Source organism: Clupea harengus, chromosome 6 (assembly GCF_900700415.2).
Source record: "Clupea harengus chromosome 6, Ch_v2.0.2, whole genome shotgun sequence".
NCBI classification, from domain to species: domain Eukaryota; kingdom Metazoa; phylum Chordata; class Actinopteri; order Clupeiformes; family Clupeidae; genus Clupea; species Clupea harengus.
In genome coordinates this window covers 2,708,363-2,726,188 of record NC_045157.1, presented here as the reverse complement: position 1 = coordinate 2,726,188, position 17,826 = coordinate 2,708,363, and the positions used below count along the sequence as shown (strand labels likewise).

Sequence of the window (17,826 nt, the reverse complement as noted above, 5' to 3'; positions counted from 1 at the left end):
GTGGCGCTAGTGTGGTCTAGTGGGAGACATGAAACTTGGTGTGAGTGAAGAAGGGACTGTCCTTAATGAGTGTGCCAAATTTCAGAAAAAGTTACCATACGGTTCTAGGGGCTGCCATTGACTTCAATGGCACAAGAATAATAATAATAATATCTACAATAACAATAGGTTTCCTCCTGACGGAGGAACCCTAATTAACCACTCAACAAATAGATACTGGGTATTATTATTATGTAAAAATCAAGCACCTGGTGCAACACTCACATTATACAGGCTCAAGATACTCCACAAGGTGGAGCTGTTAATATTCAAATCACCAAGGTAGTTATGTAACATCTACAACTCTATTAGAATTTCTTGCAAAATAATAAAATAGACAACACAATGAAATACTTTCTTGTAAAATAAATATCAAAAACTACAATTCAATTTTGATACAATTCTTCACTGCCATTGTCTCTGCCTTACTGATCTTTTCTGTGGATGATTTTGTAATGTCAGGCTTGTCAGGCGATTATTTTACACTGCTGACCACACGTAACGTTAAACGTTAGTGTCATTCGGTTAATGCAGTAATGTTAGTAGCTGGCTCCTAACATTAGTCACTCCAACATCGTGACGTTGGACGAGGCGAGCTATGCTATTTCTCGTGAACCACAGGGCGCCTGTGCAGCTACAAAACTCTAACCTTTCTTCGAAAAAAAAATCGGTGATATTCTGGGCTTCTGATGTGCTCCTGGTCTCTCTTTTCTTCCTCTCCTCTCTTTTTTGGCGTCCCGATTTATGTTTCTGTTTTGGCATTGCTTCTCTATTAATAACCAGCTGGCTGCTGCCGCAGTTCGGGAGCAATAACGTTACGCACAACATTCTCAAAAGAGGAGCGAACCATGGACCAAACCATTTTTTAAAGAAGGGGGTTATTGCTCGGAAAATACATTTTTTTTTAACTTTTTTTTTTTCAATTTTATTGATTTTGTGGCTTTGTTTTAACTCTGATGCATTAGTATGAGTATTAGTTTGGCCTATGCATAATAATTTAGTCATAGAAAGGGAAGCCTACATAATAGGCTACTGGGGTGATTGTGCCCCCCCCCCCTAGGCTGTGGGCCCCTAGAATTGTCATCACCTTTCACCCCTAAACGATGGCCCTGTATATCCAACCCGAATGCTTTGGCAATACTATAGAACGTTATGGTCATGCCAATAAAGCTCCTTTTGAATTTGAATTTGAGAGAGAGAGAGAATATGAGGACTTAATAATATTAGATATTGACCCCTAAATCGCCTGTGTAGGTCCTAGGGCACGGTAATCCCCTGCTGAATCACATACAGTAAGCCAACAGTACTATATTTCCCGGCATGACCCTGTAATATTCACATTGAATATTATTTGATATGTTACTGTTGGCCAATCAGTGTGCTTCATGATTTATATGTTACATTCCTACTGCGCATCCTCAGTGCGTGTTTAGAGTGAGATGTGACACAGCTAGGTCACTTATTATGTTACTCCCGCATCAGTATTAATAAAATACAGTTTATAGCACGTCAGTGTGCTCCTGATTTTGTACATACAGTACGAAACAAGACAGACCCCACTCTCGGTTAGTAAGTAGTTATTACTAGCCGAGAGCTAGGTCATATCAGACTGAGGCTTTAACGTATCTACCGAGTGATTTGTAGTTTTCGAGATCAATGGCTTGTGGTCAGTGCTGATAGTGAATGTTCATAGATGTACTTGTGAAATCGCTTGATTCCGAATATGATGGCTAACCCCTCCTTGTCGAGCTGTGAGTAACGCTTTTCAGCTGGGGTCAGCGTGCGTGACATGAAGCCTATGGGCTTTTCACTTCCGTCTTCCATGACGTGTGACAGCACGGCGCCGACTCCGTACGGTGAGGCGTCGCATGCCAGCACAAGTTCTTTGTCTGCTGAATAGTGAGCCAGGACTTTTGCTGATTTCAGCAGCTGTTTAAACAAACAAAACGCATCTTCTTGTTCTTTCTTCCAAGTCCACTGAATGTCTTTTCTTAACAATCTGTGTAATGGTGCTAAGCGTGTGGAGAGATTAGGGAGGAACTTGTTATAGTAGTTTAAAAGGCCAAGATATGCTTTCAGCTCAGTCACTGTGGTTGGAGGTGGAGCTTCCTCGATGGCTGTTACCTTGCTTTGCACTGGGTGCAGGCCTTCAGCGTCAATCTTGTGACCCAAGTCCTCAACCTGGTCTTGCCAGAATGCACACTTGCTTCTGCACAGTCGCAGTCCTGCCTCTTTCAGTCGTCTGAGTACCTCATCCAGCGTGCTCAGATGCTCTACAGTGTCTCTTCCAGTCAGTAATATGTCGTTCAGGTAAACAGCTACTCTGGGCAGGCCTTGTAGCAGACTCTCCATTGTTCTCTGAAATATTGCTGGAGGGGATGAGACTCCGAACGCAAGCCTATTGTAGGTGAAAGGCCTCTGTGTGTGTTTATTGTTAGGTATTTCTTGAACTCATCGTCCATCACGATCTGATGATAGGCATGGCTTAAATCAAGCTTGGAGAAACGTTTCCCTCTTGCCAGTGTATTGAACAGGTCTTCTACATGAGGAATAGGGTATTGCTCTAGTGAGGAGGCGCTGTTTACTGTTAGTTTGTAATCATCGCATATTCTAATAGAGCCCTCCGGCTTCAACACAGGAACAATCGGCGCCGACCACTCAGCGTACTTGACAGGTGATATGATGCCCTCTTTCAGGAGCCTATCTATCTCCTCTTCGACTTTCGCCCTCATGGCATACGGAACTGAGCGGGGCCTGTACACATTTTGGACGGGCATCCGCAGACACACGGATTGTTGCCTTCATGCCTTTTAACATGCCTAGTTCTTGTTTGAAAACCTCCTCATGCTTTGACAGTACTTCCTGTAGCTCGTGTGCCTCTGTTTTTACATATTTGATTTCATCCCACTTGCCCTTTAAAGCCTCCAGCCAGCCTTTACCTAACAAGCTAGGTCCAGTGCCCTTCACCACCACTAGGGGCAATGTCTTAATTTGCTGAGCATAGTTCACTTTTACTTCAGAAACTCTCACTATTTTGATTTTCTCTCCCGTGTATGACTTCAGAGACTGTTTGCTTTCATTTAATTTGGGGCGTTTATTTTCTTCCCACATCTCATTGAATTTAATTTCATTCACAATGCTCACACTGCATCCTGTGTCTATTTAAGTTTACTTTCTTTTTATTCACTTCCACGTTGACTTCGAATGGTTTAATTCTCTGCATTGAAGTTTCTGTATTCAGGCATGCCAGTGTGAATGCTTCTACGTGATCAGAGCTATCATCATCATTCTGTCTCTCACACACGTTGTGTGACCTGTGTGGACAGGTGTATCATTGATTGGATTGGATGGGCTACAAAAGCCCTGATCAACCGGCAGACGGGAGGGCTTTGAATGCCCGGCATTTGGTTATCGTTGGATAGAGATTGGTTTTGGATCGTTTGTTTTGGATACTCGTTGGTTTTGGATTAGTCGTTGAATTTTGGATTATCGTCTTCGTTTGTTTTGAATTACTCTTGAACTGACTTTACATTACATCTTTGGTTTCTATTCACAATACTGATATTCACCACACTTTTTGCTCAAATATAATATAAATATAAATCTTGTATCGTTAAATAAATAACTTCTATTATTATTATTATTATTATTATTATTATAAATTCTGTGTGGCCTCCCCTTTATGTTTCATGCATTGAGCCGTGCACGTAACAGCTACCATTTCACTCTATGGTTATTTGCAAGATGAGTCTGCTAAAATGACAAAATTCGCAAATGCAATAAATCACAATGTATTTATCTAGAGTAGTTAGCAACGCAACAGGCTTATTAAAACGTTGCAACATTCGTCAAACTGGATTATTTTCAGGGCTTTGATGCCCCCTATTATGTTAGGAGGTATTACAATAAGATCGTAGTTCTTATGCTGCTCCACACAGAACACATCATGAAACATTAATAACGGTAAGTAAAGTAGAACAAGTCACCTGTCACAGTTCCAAACAGCGACAGTTTCAATGGAACAGATATCATTTTCAAAAATAACTCCAAGAAGAGGTTCCAAACACCAAGAGGTTAATTTATGGAATTGAACGCCTCCTCACCTCACATAGGCTAATCTTTCAGTGCGGTAGTAGAGCAGCACTCATTTGAAGTTTGAGTTGCGATGGCTAACGTCGGTCTTTTCCTGCTCGTTCTCTTAATAATTACTCTACAGTCAATGGCGGAGGGTTTCCATAAAGCTAGATTGAAATTGACAGAACGTGGTAAGTGTCCAGAGTTGTTTTTGATGTTGGGTTATTATTTCAGACCATTTGGTAGCCTATGGTGTTGACTGACTGCACTGTTCGGCAGTTGTATGAGTATGTAAAATAAGTTGTGTGAGTATGTGTAGGCCAGTGTTTCTCAAACTTTTTCAGACCAAGGACCATTTAGCTAATAAAAAAAAAACTCGCGGACCATCTAACTAAATAGTATATCCCCGGAACAACAGGCCTCCTACCCAGACCTGGCAACAGACAATTGTTAGCGGTACGTGATTTTCGCGGGTGGGCACTCCTTTTTTATCGGTAGGGTAGACTGAGAACAGTTGAGACATGTGTACAGTTGATATAGGCTAGTTAGATATGACAATGCGCTAGGCAAAGCATCTGGAACCCTGCTCCATGCGTGACTTGAAAAGAATCTGCAAAGAATCTGTCTACAATTTTCAATGAATTAGCCTAATCTACAGCGATATGCGTGATGATAATTACTCATGCATCTTCAATTGCTGAAATAATTGACGTTTTATTAGGCCTATTTAGATGGCACCGGGAAGGCTGGCTTGTTACCTGAATCATCGTATTTGAAAGCACGTTATTAATAGAGTTTGTCCCTGTCTTAATGCAATGTTGTCCGATGCACTGATGGTCTCTTCAAAAATCGCCTGATATCCATGGCTAATTAATCCATTCCGAACAGGTAGGCAGGCAGGCTAATCCACAATGTGTATGTGTTTACATACTTCCTGGATCCTGATTGGTGTTGCCGCCGTAGCCAAGGCACCGATTGGAGGGTCACAGACCATAATACAGCGCAGATAAAAATGATTCAGACTACAGCGTTTATATGTTCAACAATTTGAAAAATGTAGGTGTTTTAAAATGACACCAAATTTATTTCTGATTATTCCAACGGCATAATACAAGGCCCAGGGAACTTTGAGGTGCGTAAACGCCACTTACAGGTGCGTAAACGATATTTAGAGGTGCGTAAACGCTATTTCCAAAATTCCAGAGGTGCGTAAACGGCGTTTACGTGCGTTTACCCTCCACTACAGCCCTGCCACCGATCCATGACCTTCTTAATATATTAGGCTACTCTTTACTAGATTAGGCTTCTAGGCTTCTACTGACGGTGTTCTCTTCGTTCTGAGTTGTATGTTAGAAATGTCACAATAATTTACTTTTGGCCGTCGCGGACCACTACGAGGCACTTGCGGACCACACTTTGAGAACGACTGGTGTAGGCTAACATAAGAATGTTTTATGTTGCTGTTATTTGGAATCATTGGTTTAACCTGTCATGGCTCTGCAGCCAATTACTTTTTGCCATATTAATGGTCAGTTCGTTAGTTGGAGCATACATATATCAGTCGACATACTCTTTGAATTTGAATGTGAACTGAATGTTGTAGGCTTTAATTTGAATCATTATGTGTTGGATCAGCAAATTAACAAATGAGTCTGTATCTGGATGGCTATTCCTTCTTTTGTGTATATTCTATCCAAAGCTATATTCAGATGTTAATACATGTAGACACACCAACATGTTAACATATTTCAAGTCGTCTATTCCCTTTTCTGGGTAACTTCAGGTTTTATACCCATCTATGTCATCAAGTGAAGCAGAACAGGTCCAGGTGTAGCTAAAGGAGGCATATTTGGGTGCCATGTCATTGTTCCGAAAGCCCAGTATTCCAAAAACTCGGTATTCCGAAAATATGCTAATTGGTCCAGATACCAAAGTTATGGTAGCCCTATACGACAACCCGCTGTTCCGAAATTGTGAGCACAGGAACGTGAACCACTATAGCCCACATGAACATCCCAATGAATTGATTACATAATCATAAACATATACATTAATTTATTTCACAACCATGAACTTTAATTCAGAATATTATTATACACACATGCATTTGCATCGCGATGATTAAAAAAAAACTTTTATGATATCCAACTTTCAGAGCAAAAAACCTGCATCATTCTAAATAGCCTATAGGTTAATAATAATAATAATAATAATAGGCCTACGTCAAAACAAGTCAAACAAAGTTGTGGACCAAGAACTGCTGCCAGTATTCCGGCAGCGCGCAGACCCTCCAATTTACGAGAAGGACCCTCACTTCATTGAACTTTGCTTTGCTCTTGTAAGGGCAAATGTTGCACCCAGGATGCCGCGCTCGTCTAGTGAACGTCGTTTGGCTCTGCCGTCTATGCAAGTACGGCAATCCAGACTATTCTCATTTGTAGTTCCACGTTGGTGGAACGAACTGCCAACCACTACCAGAGCAGGGGCGTCCCTCTCTACCTTCAAGAAGCTTTTGAAGACCCAACTCTTCAAAGAGCACCTCCCTTCCTAAACTGGCACTTCGACTAGTGCTTAACTTGCACTTACATTCCTGCAGTTCTTTTTCTTTTCTATTTCGTTTTTTTTTATTATTTCTTATGTAAAGTAGTATTTATTGTTATGTGACAAACCCTGACTATATTATATAATCAACAGGACACAGGCTAATCAAATAAATGATTATACAGAGGCAGAAATGTAGCAATAGACAGTATGTTTTATTTAATAAATATCTGGTCAATGGTATTGAATGATATAACAAAACAGTAGTTCACACACACACACACACACGTTCATACACTGCCAACAAAGTAGTTCTCCACTACGATATACAGGCTACTGATAACCAGTAAACACCAGTCTGACAATCACCCAATAAAGGTCAATACGATTTGGATTATAACACTGCAAATCACAAGTCACTCTACACACGTAGGCTAACACAGGATCCAGAACAAGGTGATACAATGCCTAAAGACACTCCACACAATTGGGTTTGGGGATCTAGAACACCATGCAACAAGAGGTCAGAGGCAGTGTCCATAGGTTACACTGAACCTACATACAGCGGCTGGTAGCACCCAGGTGGCAGTTAACTAATAATGACACACACATTCATCCAAACAAAAGGAAACAAACACCCAAAAGAAATAACAAGATGCTGGTGGCTCTCTCACAGACAAAAAATCCAAAACAAATTAACGTAAGGGAAAACAGTGGTCAACACTGCACTGTGTGTATTTCCTGCTAAAACACGACAAGAGAAAACATCAGTTCAGACTGATCCCTGATACATATTGCACATAATATTTACAACAACAAACTTTACATGGTTAAGACACAAATAAGACCATATACCTTAGGGAGCGTCAGGCTTCTCGCAAACAAACCTCGGAGAGGGAGAGAGAGAAAGCTACGGGGCAATGACAGCAACGCACCTCCTAAACAAGGAGAAATACTGTTTACTTATGTGCTCTATACGTAAGCTTCCATGGCTGAAAACAGTAGTCAGAAAACTATGCTTACGACTTAAAAGACGGCCAAAGCGCCAGCTCAAAAGCTACGCGCAGTCTGCACTCAGCAGGTCTCAATACGTAGCTGCAGTGACAGAATGTTTGCTTGTTTAAATGTTGCTTTTGTAAGCGTCACACCACAACTAACAAACCAATACAAGTGATCTGTACGGTAATCCTCCTGGTAATTGTTATGTATTCGTGGGTTCCACTTTAGAGTACCTGGTTAATGCGAAGGATAAACGGACACGTTTTTATAGCTTAAACTGTAATAGTTTACTGAAGCATCAATTGAATGGGTGAGCTACATACAAGTCATTGGCACAGCGCCGACTAGTGGTGCAGGTACAACATAGTCAAGACATCACATCTCCTCCCCACTTAATGTAGTTCCCACACTGAACATGAACATGAGATTTATTTTTATTTATTTATTTTTATATATATATATATATATATATAAAAAACACTCATATCCTAACCTTGAGGTAGGGAGTAGACTGTCCCAAACCCCAGAGTCCGTCAAGGGTTTATTCTGCCCTTGTTCTTGAGACGTGACTCCTTAAACTATTATAACACAAACATTTCAGTCTATTCAGAATGTCCCAAAAACACGCTTTTCCACATATGGTATCCCTTAAGGGCTGTACCTAACAGGGGGTTTAGCAACACAAGATGGGTATCTCTTACCAGTCTTTTGAAGTGGTGTGCTGGTGGCTTCTGGTGTTACCTGTGGTGATGCCACAGGTAACGAACTAGCACTTTGTCACCCACCTGGAATGACCTGGCTTTTGCATGTATTTCACGATGAGCACACTGCGCCTCTTGCGCTTTCTCTACTCGTGATGCTACGTTTGGTTTTAACAAGTCAAGTCTTGATCGCAGTTTGCAACGCATGAACAGCATGGCTGGTTATTCCTTGGTTGTTGAGTGCGGAGTGTTGCGATACATCAACAGGAACGCATCCAGTCTGTGTTGAATTGACATTGTCCCTACCGAGCGTTTCAGTGAGTGCTTGAAGGTTTGCACAAAGCGTTCTGCTAGCCCATTTGTGGCTGGGTGGAAGGGCGCAGAGCGTATGTGTTTCGCTCCGTTTCCCTTCATGAACATGTCAAACTCACTCGATGTGAACTGGGGGCCATTGTCGCTTACTAAAACTTCTGGAAGTCCATAACGACTGAATAGCACCTGTACGGTCTTGAAAGTTGTAGTGGAGCTCATGAGGTGTCTTCCGGCCATTTAGAATGAGCGTCCACGACCACCATGAACATATGACCTTGGAAGGGGCCAGCAAAATCGACATGGATTCTCTGCCATGGAGCTCCAGGCCATGTCCAGGGATGGAGAGGTGATGGACCTGGTGCTTTCTGGGTAAGTTGACAGGATTGGCAGGTCTTTGACACTTGCTCAATTTGGCCACCACATATAACTACGAGCGACAGCCTTCATTTTCACCACACCAGGGTGTCCGGTGTGTAGCTCAGACAACACTCTGTGTCTCAGTTTTGGAGGGATGGCGACGCGGATACCCCACATGAGGCACCCTTGCTGGAGGGTCAGTTCATCCTTCCTACTGATGAATGGCATCAGGGCGCTGTCCACATCCTGGACCCTTGGGAAACGACCTGTGGATACCATCTCCAGTACCCGGGCAATGATAGGATCTGTCCTACTTTCTCTGCAGATCTCCTTGCTGCTCACAGGTAAGACTTCCATGTGGTTGATGTGAAAACTGTCCACAGAATTAGTCCTTTCTTTTGTAGGTGTAGGCAGTGGCACGCGTGACAACCCGTCAGCATTACAGTGGCGTGCTGCCTCTCTGTACTGTATGTTGTAATCGTGAGCAGCCAACAGTAGAGCCCATCGCTGCATTCTCGCGGCAGCCATAGATGGTATAGCTTTGCTCGGGCTCAGAATTGTGTTCAGCGGTCGATGATTTGTGAGGAGCGTGAACTTCCTGCCATACAAGTAGTGGTGGAATTTACGAACTCCGAAAACGATGGAAAGAGCTTCACGCTCTATCTGTGCATAATTCTGCTCCGCCGTGATCAGCGTCCTTGATGCAAAGGCTATAGGCCTCTCTTGTCCATTCGGCAGGATGTGCGAAATGACACTGCCTACCCCGTAGGGTGAAGCGTCACAGGCAAGTCTGATGGGGAGCTCTGGATTGTAATGAGTCAAGACACTTTGTGATAACAGCTGCTGCTTAGCTTCCCTAAAAGCTGTTTTACATTCTGATGTCCATTGCCATTGCTTTCCTTTGCACAGGAGTGAATTCAGCGGGTTAAGAATGGACGACAGGTTTGGAATGAATCTGCTATAATAATTAATCATCCCTAAAAATGAACGAAGCTGACTCACATCAGTAGGTGCCGGAGCGTCCACGATTGCCCGGACTTTCTCTGGTGTCTTGTGCAGACCTTGGGCATCGATGACATGGCCCAAGTATTCAAGTGAATCCTTGAAAAATTCACACTTTTCCTTTTTCAGTCGTAGACCGAAGTCTTCCAAACGTCCCAGGACTGCGTCCAAATTCTTTAAATGATGCATACGGTCCTGGCCCGTGATAAGAATGTCATCCAGGTAGCAGTGAACATTCGAAAGACCCTGGAGGACCTGGTCCATGGCCCTCTGGAAAATCGCTGGTGATGACGTGATTCCAAAAGCAAGTCTGTTGTAGCAGAACAGTCCCTTGGATGTTGTAATGGTAAGGTATTTGCGAGATTTCTCTTCAACAGGCATTTGCAAGTATGCATGAGACAAATACAGCTTACTGAAATGCTGCCCGCCTGCAAGTGATGCAAATAAGTCCTTAATTCGTGGAATCGGGTATTTCTCTACACACAGAATGGGGTTGATTGTCACTTTAAAATCGCCACAAATCCTTACATCGCCATTCTTTTTGACAACTGGCACGATGGGCGTTGCCCAGTCACTGAACTTTAAAGGTGATATGATGCCCTCTTCACATAGTCTGTCAATTTCAGCCCCTACTTTAGGCCTGAGAGCATAAGGAACAACTCTTGCCTGACAAAACCTTGGCTGATGTTCTGCTTTCAGAGCTATGGAAGCTTCAATGCCTTTCAGTGTGCCCAGCTCTTTCTTGAACACTTTCTTGTGCTCCTGTAGCACTCCGTCTAGTGTTTCCTCGCGAATCAACTTTATTTCCCGCCAGTCAATCTGTATTTTTCGCAGCCATTCCCTACCGACGAGTGGAGGCAAGGCCCCTTTAACCACATATAGCGGTAGCTTAGCCCTCTGCCTATTCATCTTTACTGTGACTGTGATGACGCCTTCTGGAGAAATCATCTCGCCTGTGTATGTCTTCAGTATGACATTGGTATGACGCAATGGTAAGTGGCGAAATTGCATGTCATACAGTTCTTTTGAAATAAGAGAAACTGCAGCGCCTGTGTCTAACTCCATTTCAATTATCTTCCCTTGGATTTTTGGTTTAATGCACATATGTGACAAATGTCCATTCTGTGCCATCATATACACTGTTAACTCTGAATCCGTTGTGCTACCATCACTGTTTGACATTTCTTTTGCATCCATGTGGTGCACCCTCTTCTTTTTAAATTTCGGTTTCACAGTTTTCTCCTTATTTACAGTCTCTTTGTTTCTACACATTTTGGATATGTGACTTGTCCTTCCACAATTGTGGCATTTTTTATCCTTGTAGTAACAATCCACTTCCTTATGATTAATTTTTCCACAGCGCACACACTTGTTGCGATGCTGACTATTCATTGAAATAGCATGCACTTTCATTGCACGACTTAGCTGATGCGTTTCTCTTGCTACTGTCTCCATAGACACGGCTATCTCCATTGCCCTCTTGAAAGTGAGCGCGGCCTCGGTCAGCAATCTTTTCTGTATTGCCTCTGTGTTCAATCCACACACTAGCCTGTCTCTGAGCGCGTCATGCAAGTATGCTCCAAACTCGCAGTGTTCTGACAACTTTTTAATGACTGCTATGTACTGCGTCACTGATTCTCCCTCTTGTTGGTCCCGTTTATGAAAACGATATCTTTCGGCAATTGCAAGCGGCTTCAGAGAAAAATTTCCTTGCAAAGCATCCACAATATCCTTATAGTCCTTTTCTCCAGGCTTATCCGGAGCTATTAGGCTACGTAAAAGTCCATAGGTTTTAGCACCTACTACACTAAGAAGAACAACAACCTTTTTGTCTTTCTCAATTTCGTTTGGCGTAACAAAATGTTCAAACCTTTCCACGTAGGTAGCCCATTGTTCCACTGATTCGTCGAATGTGTCGATATGACCGATGAATCCCCATGAAGCCATGTTAGCAATCGTCCTCTCTTGCTAGTTGGCACGCTCAATAGCGTTTGCTAGCAACTCTTCCTTCACGGCAAAACTTCACTTTTTACTTTCCACTCACAGTCAATACTCCGGCTGAAACAATGCAGGTAAACTAAAGAGCATCCTCGTCGCCAATTAATGTTATGTATTCGTGGTTTCCACTTTAGAGTACCTGGTTAATGCGAAGGATTATATATATATTTATAGCTTGAACTGTAATAGTTTACTGAAGCATCAATTGAATGGGTGAGCTACATACAAGTCATTGGCACAGCGCCGACTAGTGGTGCAGGTACAACATAGTCAAGACATCACAGTAATAAAACAGATAAATAGAAACCTACCAGTGTGTTCTTCCAGCGACAGTCAACCACGGGCAACACGCGCCAAACTATTCAAATGACCGCCATTACTCAGTCAGCCGGAAACAGCGTATATAGCCACCACCCCTAAGAGGGCGTGTGCCCAACGCGCTGCAAGTCAGCCCTACCACAGTTACACCAGAGTTCTAATGCCCGTAGCTTGACTGTTCTCTCCCTTGTACGACGCTTTGGACAAAAGCGTCTGCTAAATGACTAAATGTAAATGTAAATTAACTTTGAGTCTGACATTTAAATAATATTTGAAGATGGGGCCATAGAGTAGGCTAAGCCTATCTTACAATTTCGGCCTTTATTGTGCCACTTAAACAGTATCTTGTTAAGTTTGGCTGTGTGCGGCCCACTGAGATCCCAAATTGAAAGGTAGCCTTGCATTGTCCACTATTAGTTAGGCGCTCAAATGGAGTTATCTGACCACATCACATAAGCGCCTAGAGACAATTGTATTGTTATGGCGCTATATAAATAAAATTGAATTGAATTGAATCACATGTGTTTTATAGTATAGCCTTTATTATTTGGGCATCACAACGTAAAGACATAGGCCCATGGGCGGAAAAAAAAACTGCAGCTTCAGCGCAGAGACAGGTATTTGCCCGTCTCCTAATAAAGTTGGTGAAACAAATGCAACATTCGCTGATTAGCCTACCTCTTGTTACCAGCAGGACACACACAACACTATCCAAAATGGCATTGCATTGAAGAAATCAGGCCTATGATGTGCACTACGCATGCATGCTTTGTCAGTGCCTGACAAGATCTGCGTAATATCCTGCGACAATCTGCGGGTGATTTCCTTCGCACGAGTGGTACCCTATATTCAAAACCAGAGTAGGCTAAGTTAACAAATATTGCCTAGGAAAAGTTATATGCGTGATAACCCGGTGAGCGTCTCCGCTACGCTGCGCAAACTAAATGCTGTGTGTGTTTTGTGCTACTTCAAATATTTCTAAATTATGCCTGTGGGTGCAATCTGTAAATAATACTTTATTTTTGCACTTCTGGAAATGGTAACTGAATTGTAGTGGCTTTGTACCCATTCTGTGCTGAATGAGAATAAAGTCTCATCTAAAATACAATCTACAGTTTACATTGCAAATATTGGGCCACAATTGTGACTTGAATTCTGAGATGACGCCTTATTTATTAGTTAGAAATGTTATTACTTTATTGATTTGAGGTAAGCATGCATAAACACTGATTCTAACGGGTGTCAAGCCTGTTTTTGTTGACTTTTTTCTTGACACATATGTCATGTTTACTTAGAGGGTCATATTATCACAATTTCAAGGTTGAAACGACACAGCAGAAATGAATCTTCAGTAAATACATCATTAAAATCATTAAAAGGCCACATCATCACCACTGACTCAGTCGGACATTACTGGCATGTACTGAACAGTGAAAAACAACGGAATGATTTTGCAGCAGGACTATCTACCGCTGCAGTATTCTAATGCTAGAAGTGTGTGTTCAAACCATAGTGCCTCTGTCCTTTAGTGATGCTTTTAGACTAATTACTGCGCATTGAAGCCGCTGTGAAATGCCGACCAAAGTATTTCTTCTCAGCAGAAACCATGCCAGACTGACTATGAGTCATCAGTAATTCTTAACCATATGGTTTGCTTGAGCTTGTCTCCCAGGGTATTTTGGCTACCCGCGTTGTAGTCATAGCTTAAGGCAGTTGTAGGCAGTTGAGTTACCTGAGCCTTTTAAACTTTGCATGCAGTTGGCCTTGTCTGTGAACCATGTTCTTACAGTGATGTTTCAGTCACGGTTCGTTCTTTATTTTTTAAATGCCACACCTTTTGTCATGTTGATGTTTTGACTGTTCTTTCAGAAATTACATTTCCACGATGGCCGCTGGTTGAGCAGATGGATGAACACCTTACCACTCTGAAGCTGATTCTGGGATCTAAAGATGAGATTTATGCTGGAGGTGGACGACATCTGTTCCGTCTCAATTTCCAGAAGAACCAAGGCCAGACAATGGTCAGGGCTCTTGTTGTGTTTAACAGTCACCTACCCGTATGAGATCATGTCTAGAGCAAGGTGAAACCTGTGGGACAATAGCTCCACTGATGGCAGTAGTGTGAAATTTGCCAACTTGGCAAAACACTGTACAGAGGCAAACACGTATTCTTGTCTTGTTTTTGCGCATTTTCTAGTATGCTAAATATAGTATGCTAAATACCAGGATTTGGTGTTTTGGAATGATTTGATTATGAAGATTCTCCTCATTTGTGTTCTGTTTAGGTGCAGAGAATTCCGATTCCGTGTGATACAGTAAAGACGGTTAGTATGATGAAGTACTGCTCCAGGAGACACACACACACACACACATTAAACAAAAATCATCAGACAGAAATCATCAAGGTGTTTGCCACCCAGGGAGGGCACATACTGATAAAAAATATACTGCATACATCACCTCAATGTTTAACTGATTGCAAAGCACCAACATACTTTTAAGACAACGTAAATAACTTCAGTGATGATACCGGAATATGGATCTATCTCTTCTCATTTTTCAGGACTGTGGTATCACCGTGATGCAGCCAGGGAGAGATGGATACCCTCTGTTTGTGTGCACAGCAGTTAAAGAGGTCCAACAAGGTACCTGCTGCTACAAGGTACAGTGTAGGAGTGAAACAATTCATCATAGCACAGCACACCACGCTGCAAAAGTGTAAAGTGAGCAGGGTAGAAGCTGGATTGTCGTGGACAATGTTTATTATCATTACTTCTCATAAAAGCCATTAGCCAATTAGTGATAAAGACTCGTACGCATCTGGTTCCATCTTGGGCTCTTGCGAGAGGTGCGAGAAATGTTTGGCCTTTAAGAACTTTCTTTCTCATGTAGTAGCATTGTAGCGTTAATACATTGTGGAAGCGTTCTATATACTACATAATATTAATGTTGTTAGCAGTAGAAACTTTCTTTTACAGTGTTTACAAACCATTTTGGTTTTATTCGTAATATGTTTTGCTGTTCCCCTGTCAAATAACAGGACGTGAATGGCTCAACAAACTGCACATCCATTTATGGAGGGGGAGAGCCAGCACTACTCACTGGTAGGTTGAAACTGCTGACTTAGTGTTTGCTTCTCCAGTAAATAAAGTGTCACTAAACAGACATGAAAATCCCTCACCTTTCGGCGAAATTCGCCGTTTTGAAACCAAAATAGGTGACCTACGTGAATCGTGTAGATTCGATGAGAAATGTTTTTTGGGGGGGTGGGTGTAATTCATATTCAGTGAACTGTAAACAGGTGCAGGTGCCAGAAAGGAGCGCAAGATTCAGTGAATTGTGAACAGGTGCGCGTGCCAGAAGGGAGCGCGAGTGCATGGAAATATTAACGCGAAGGGCCTTGCATCACCAGTGCAGACCACCATCAGAAGCTGAAAGCACGCCTGCTGAAGAAGAGAAAAGGGCGAGGCTGAGACGTATGGGGCGCCGTTTGTAAAATGTTGCACGTTCTAAAACCCTGCTCAGTTTTGGTACATTTAGCATTATCATATGGGGAAAAAAGCACAACAATATTCAAATGTCACTTTTTCAAACATTTAGAGAGATATTCATGTAAGGATAATGTTTGGCAGTAACACAAAGTTGTTGAATAATATAAATGTTTCATCTAAATGTAAATGTTAAATATAAATGTAAATGTTAAATGTAAATGTTAAATATAAACGTAAATGTTCAATGTTATGTATAAATGTTAAATATAAGTGTTAAATGTAAATGTTAAATGTAAATCTTAAATGTAAATGTTAAATGTAAATGTTAAATGTTCAGTCTACATGTCAGATTTGAAGACTGAACCTTACAATATTTACGGTAATTGGCTTTCATAGTTTTCATGTCACGTCAGAATTACCAGTTTGCGGGCAATAAATACACTCCACAGCTGTCTACCACTGGAATTTATACAGGAACTGACCATCTTTCATTCAAGATTATTTAATATATCCGCTTTAAAATTGTCTGACATAGGTAGTAAAATGCCAGACAGTTGTTGCTCGGTTGGCTGTTCAAATTGGCGAGGAGACAAGCCTGGCTGTTTCCAGCTGATTGTAGACGTCTTCTGGGTCAACTTTTCTCAGGCGGGCAGTAAAGTAGCTTTATTTTTGGAGCTTGCAATAAAAGCAGTAACCCTGTTTTGGTCGCCTCATTTATCAGAATAACTACCTAAAACGGGAATAGATCAAGAAATAAAGTCAAGAAACAAAGTATCAACACGATTAAAATTGGATTACCCGGTTTCTGCTCTGAGATAGCGACAAGTACCTCAGCAAGTAGGCTAGGCTACTGTATTTTGTCATCCAACTGGTAATACTACAATGCCAGTAGAAAATACTTGGGAAGATAATTTCAGTTGTCATTCGCCAGACCAGGTGGTTGTACTTGTGTTAACCAGGAAATTGTGTCAAATGATAAAGAACAGTGTTGGGTAGGCTAAAGGCTGCTAGCTAATAGCATGTAGCTCGCTAACTGGTAGCTAGCTATTAAATGCCAATCATCTTTGCTCTGATAATGAAGATGTTTATTAGTTTTCACCTTCCAGACGACATCGTTATGAACCCATCCCCTTCTGAAAATGAAATGACTATCATTTTTTATTAGATAGATGTAAATATCTCCAAACTGGAGCTCAGGCAGGGACTTCTACGACGTTATAGAAATACAAATATCAGCGGGTGCAGTAAAGGGATCACAGGTTCCCAAAATGTAATTTTTTTCTAGATATCTCTGTCTGGCTATTGTGGTATGATCTGTGTTTGATGGCGATCGTAATTGAGTAGGCTGCACTGCTCGACGATGTCCACTGTTGGTCGACATCTTCGCTTTTGCCCGCAAGGTATCCCTTGTAGTGTGACTGAAAGCTATGAATTACCGTAAATATTGTAATGTTCTGTCGTCAAGTCTGACATGTAGACTGAACATTTACATCTAACATTTACATTTACATTTAACATTTACATTTAGCATTTGATATTTGTATTTACATTTTACATTTAACACTTATATTTAACATCGAACATTTACGTTTATATTTAACATTTACATTTACATTTATATTTAACATTTACATTTAACAATTAACATTAACATTTAGATGAAAGATTTATATTATTTAACAACTTTGTGTTACTGCCAAAAATTATCCTTGGAAATCGCATGAATTTACATGAATTTATCTCTAAATGCTTGAAAAAGAATATTGTCATGCTTTTTTTCCATATGATAATGCTACATGTACCTAAACTGAGCAGGATTTTCGAACCTGCAACATTTTACAAACGGCGCCCCATAGAGACGTGGCAAAACAGCGAAAGCGGGCCATGGAGACACTGGTGGTTCAGGCAGAGAAGAACAAATGATCTGGTTCTGAGAGTATTACGAACTGTAATGTAAATTGTTATCTTTGCCAATAACATTTATTAAAATTAGG

General features: G+C 41.5%; 1 protein-coding gene across 1 annotated transcript in view; it reads left to right on the top strand.

Moving 5' to 3' along the window:
* The first annotated feature begins 3,919 nt into the window (after positions 1–3,919).
* LOC116220738 (semaphorin-7A-like) overlaps positions 3,920–17,826 on the top strand; it is a 25,499-nt gene continuing 11,592 nt past the window's right edge. Inside the window, exons 1-5 of the mRNA XM_031568751.2 lie at positions 3,920–4,304; positions 14,211–14,362; positions 14,627–14,665; positions 14,905–15,003; positions 15,382–15,445. Coding sequence (XP_031424611.1) covers positions 4,205–4,304; positions 14,211–14,362; positions 14,627–14,665; positions 14,905–15,003; positions 15,382–15,445 — 454 coding nt within the window. The 5' untranslated portion in view covers positions 3,920–4,204. The remainder of the gene's footprint in view (positions 4,305–14,210; positions 14,363–14,626; positions 14,666–14,904; positions 15,004–15,381; positions 15,446–17,826) is intronic.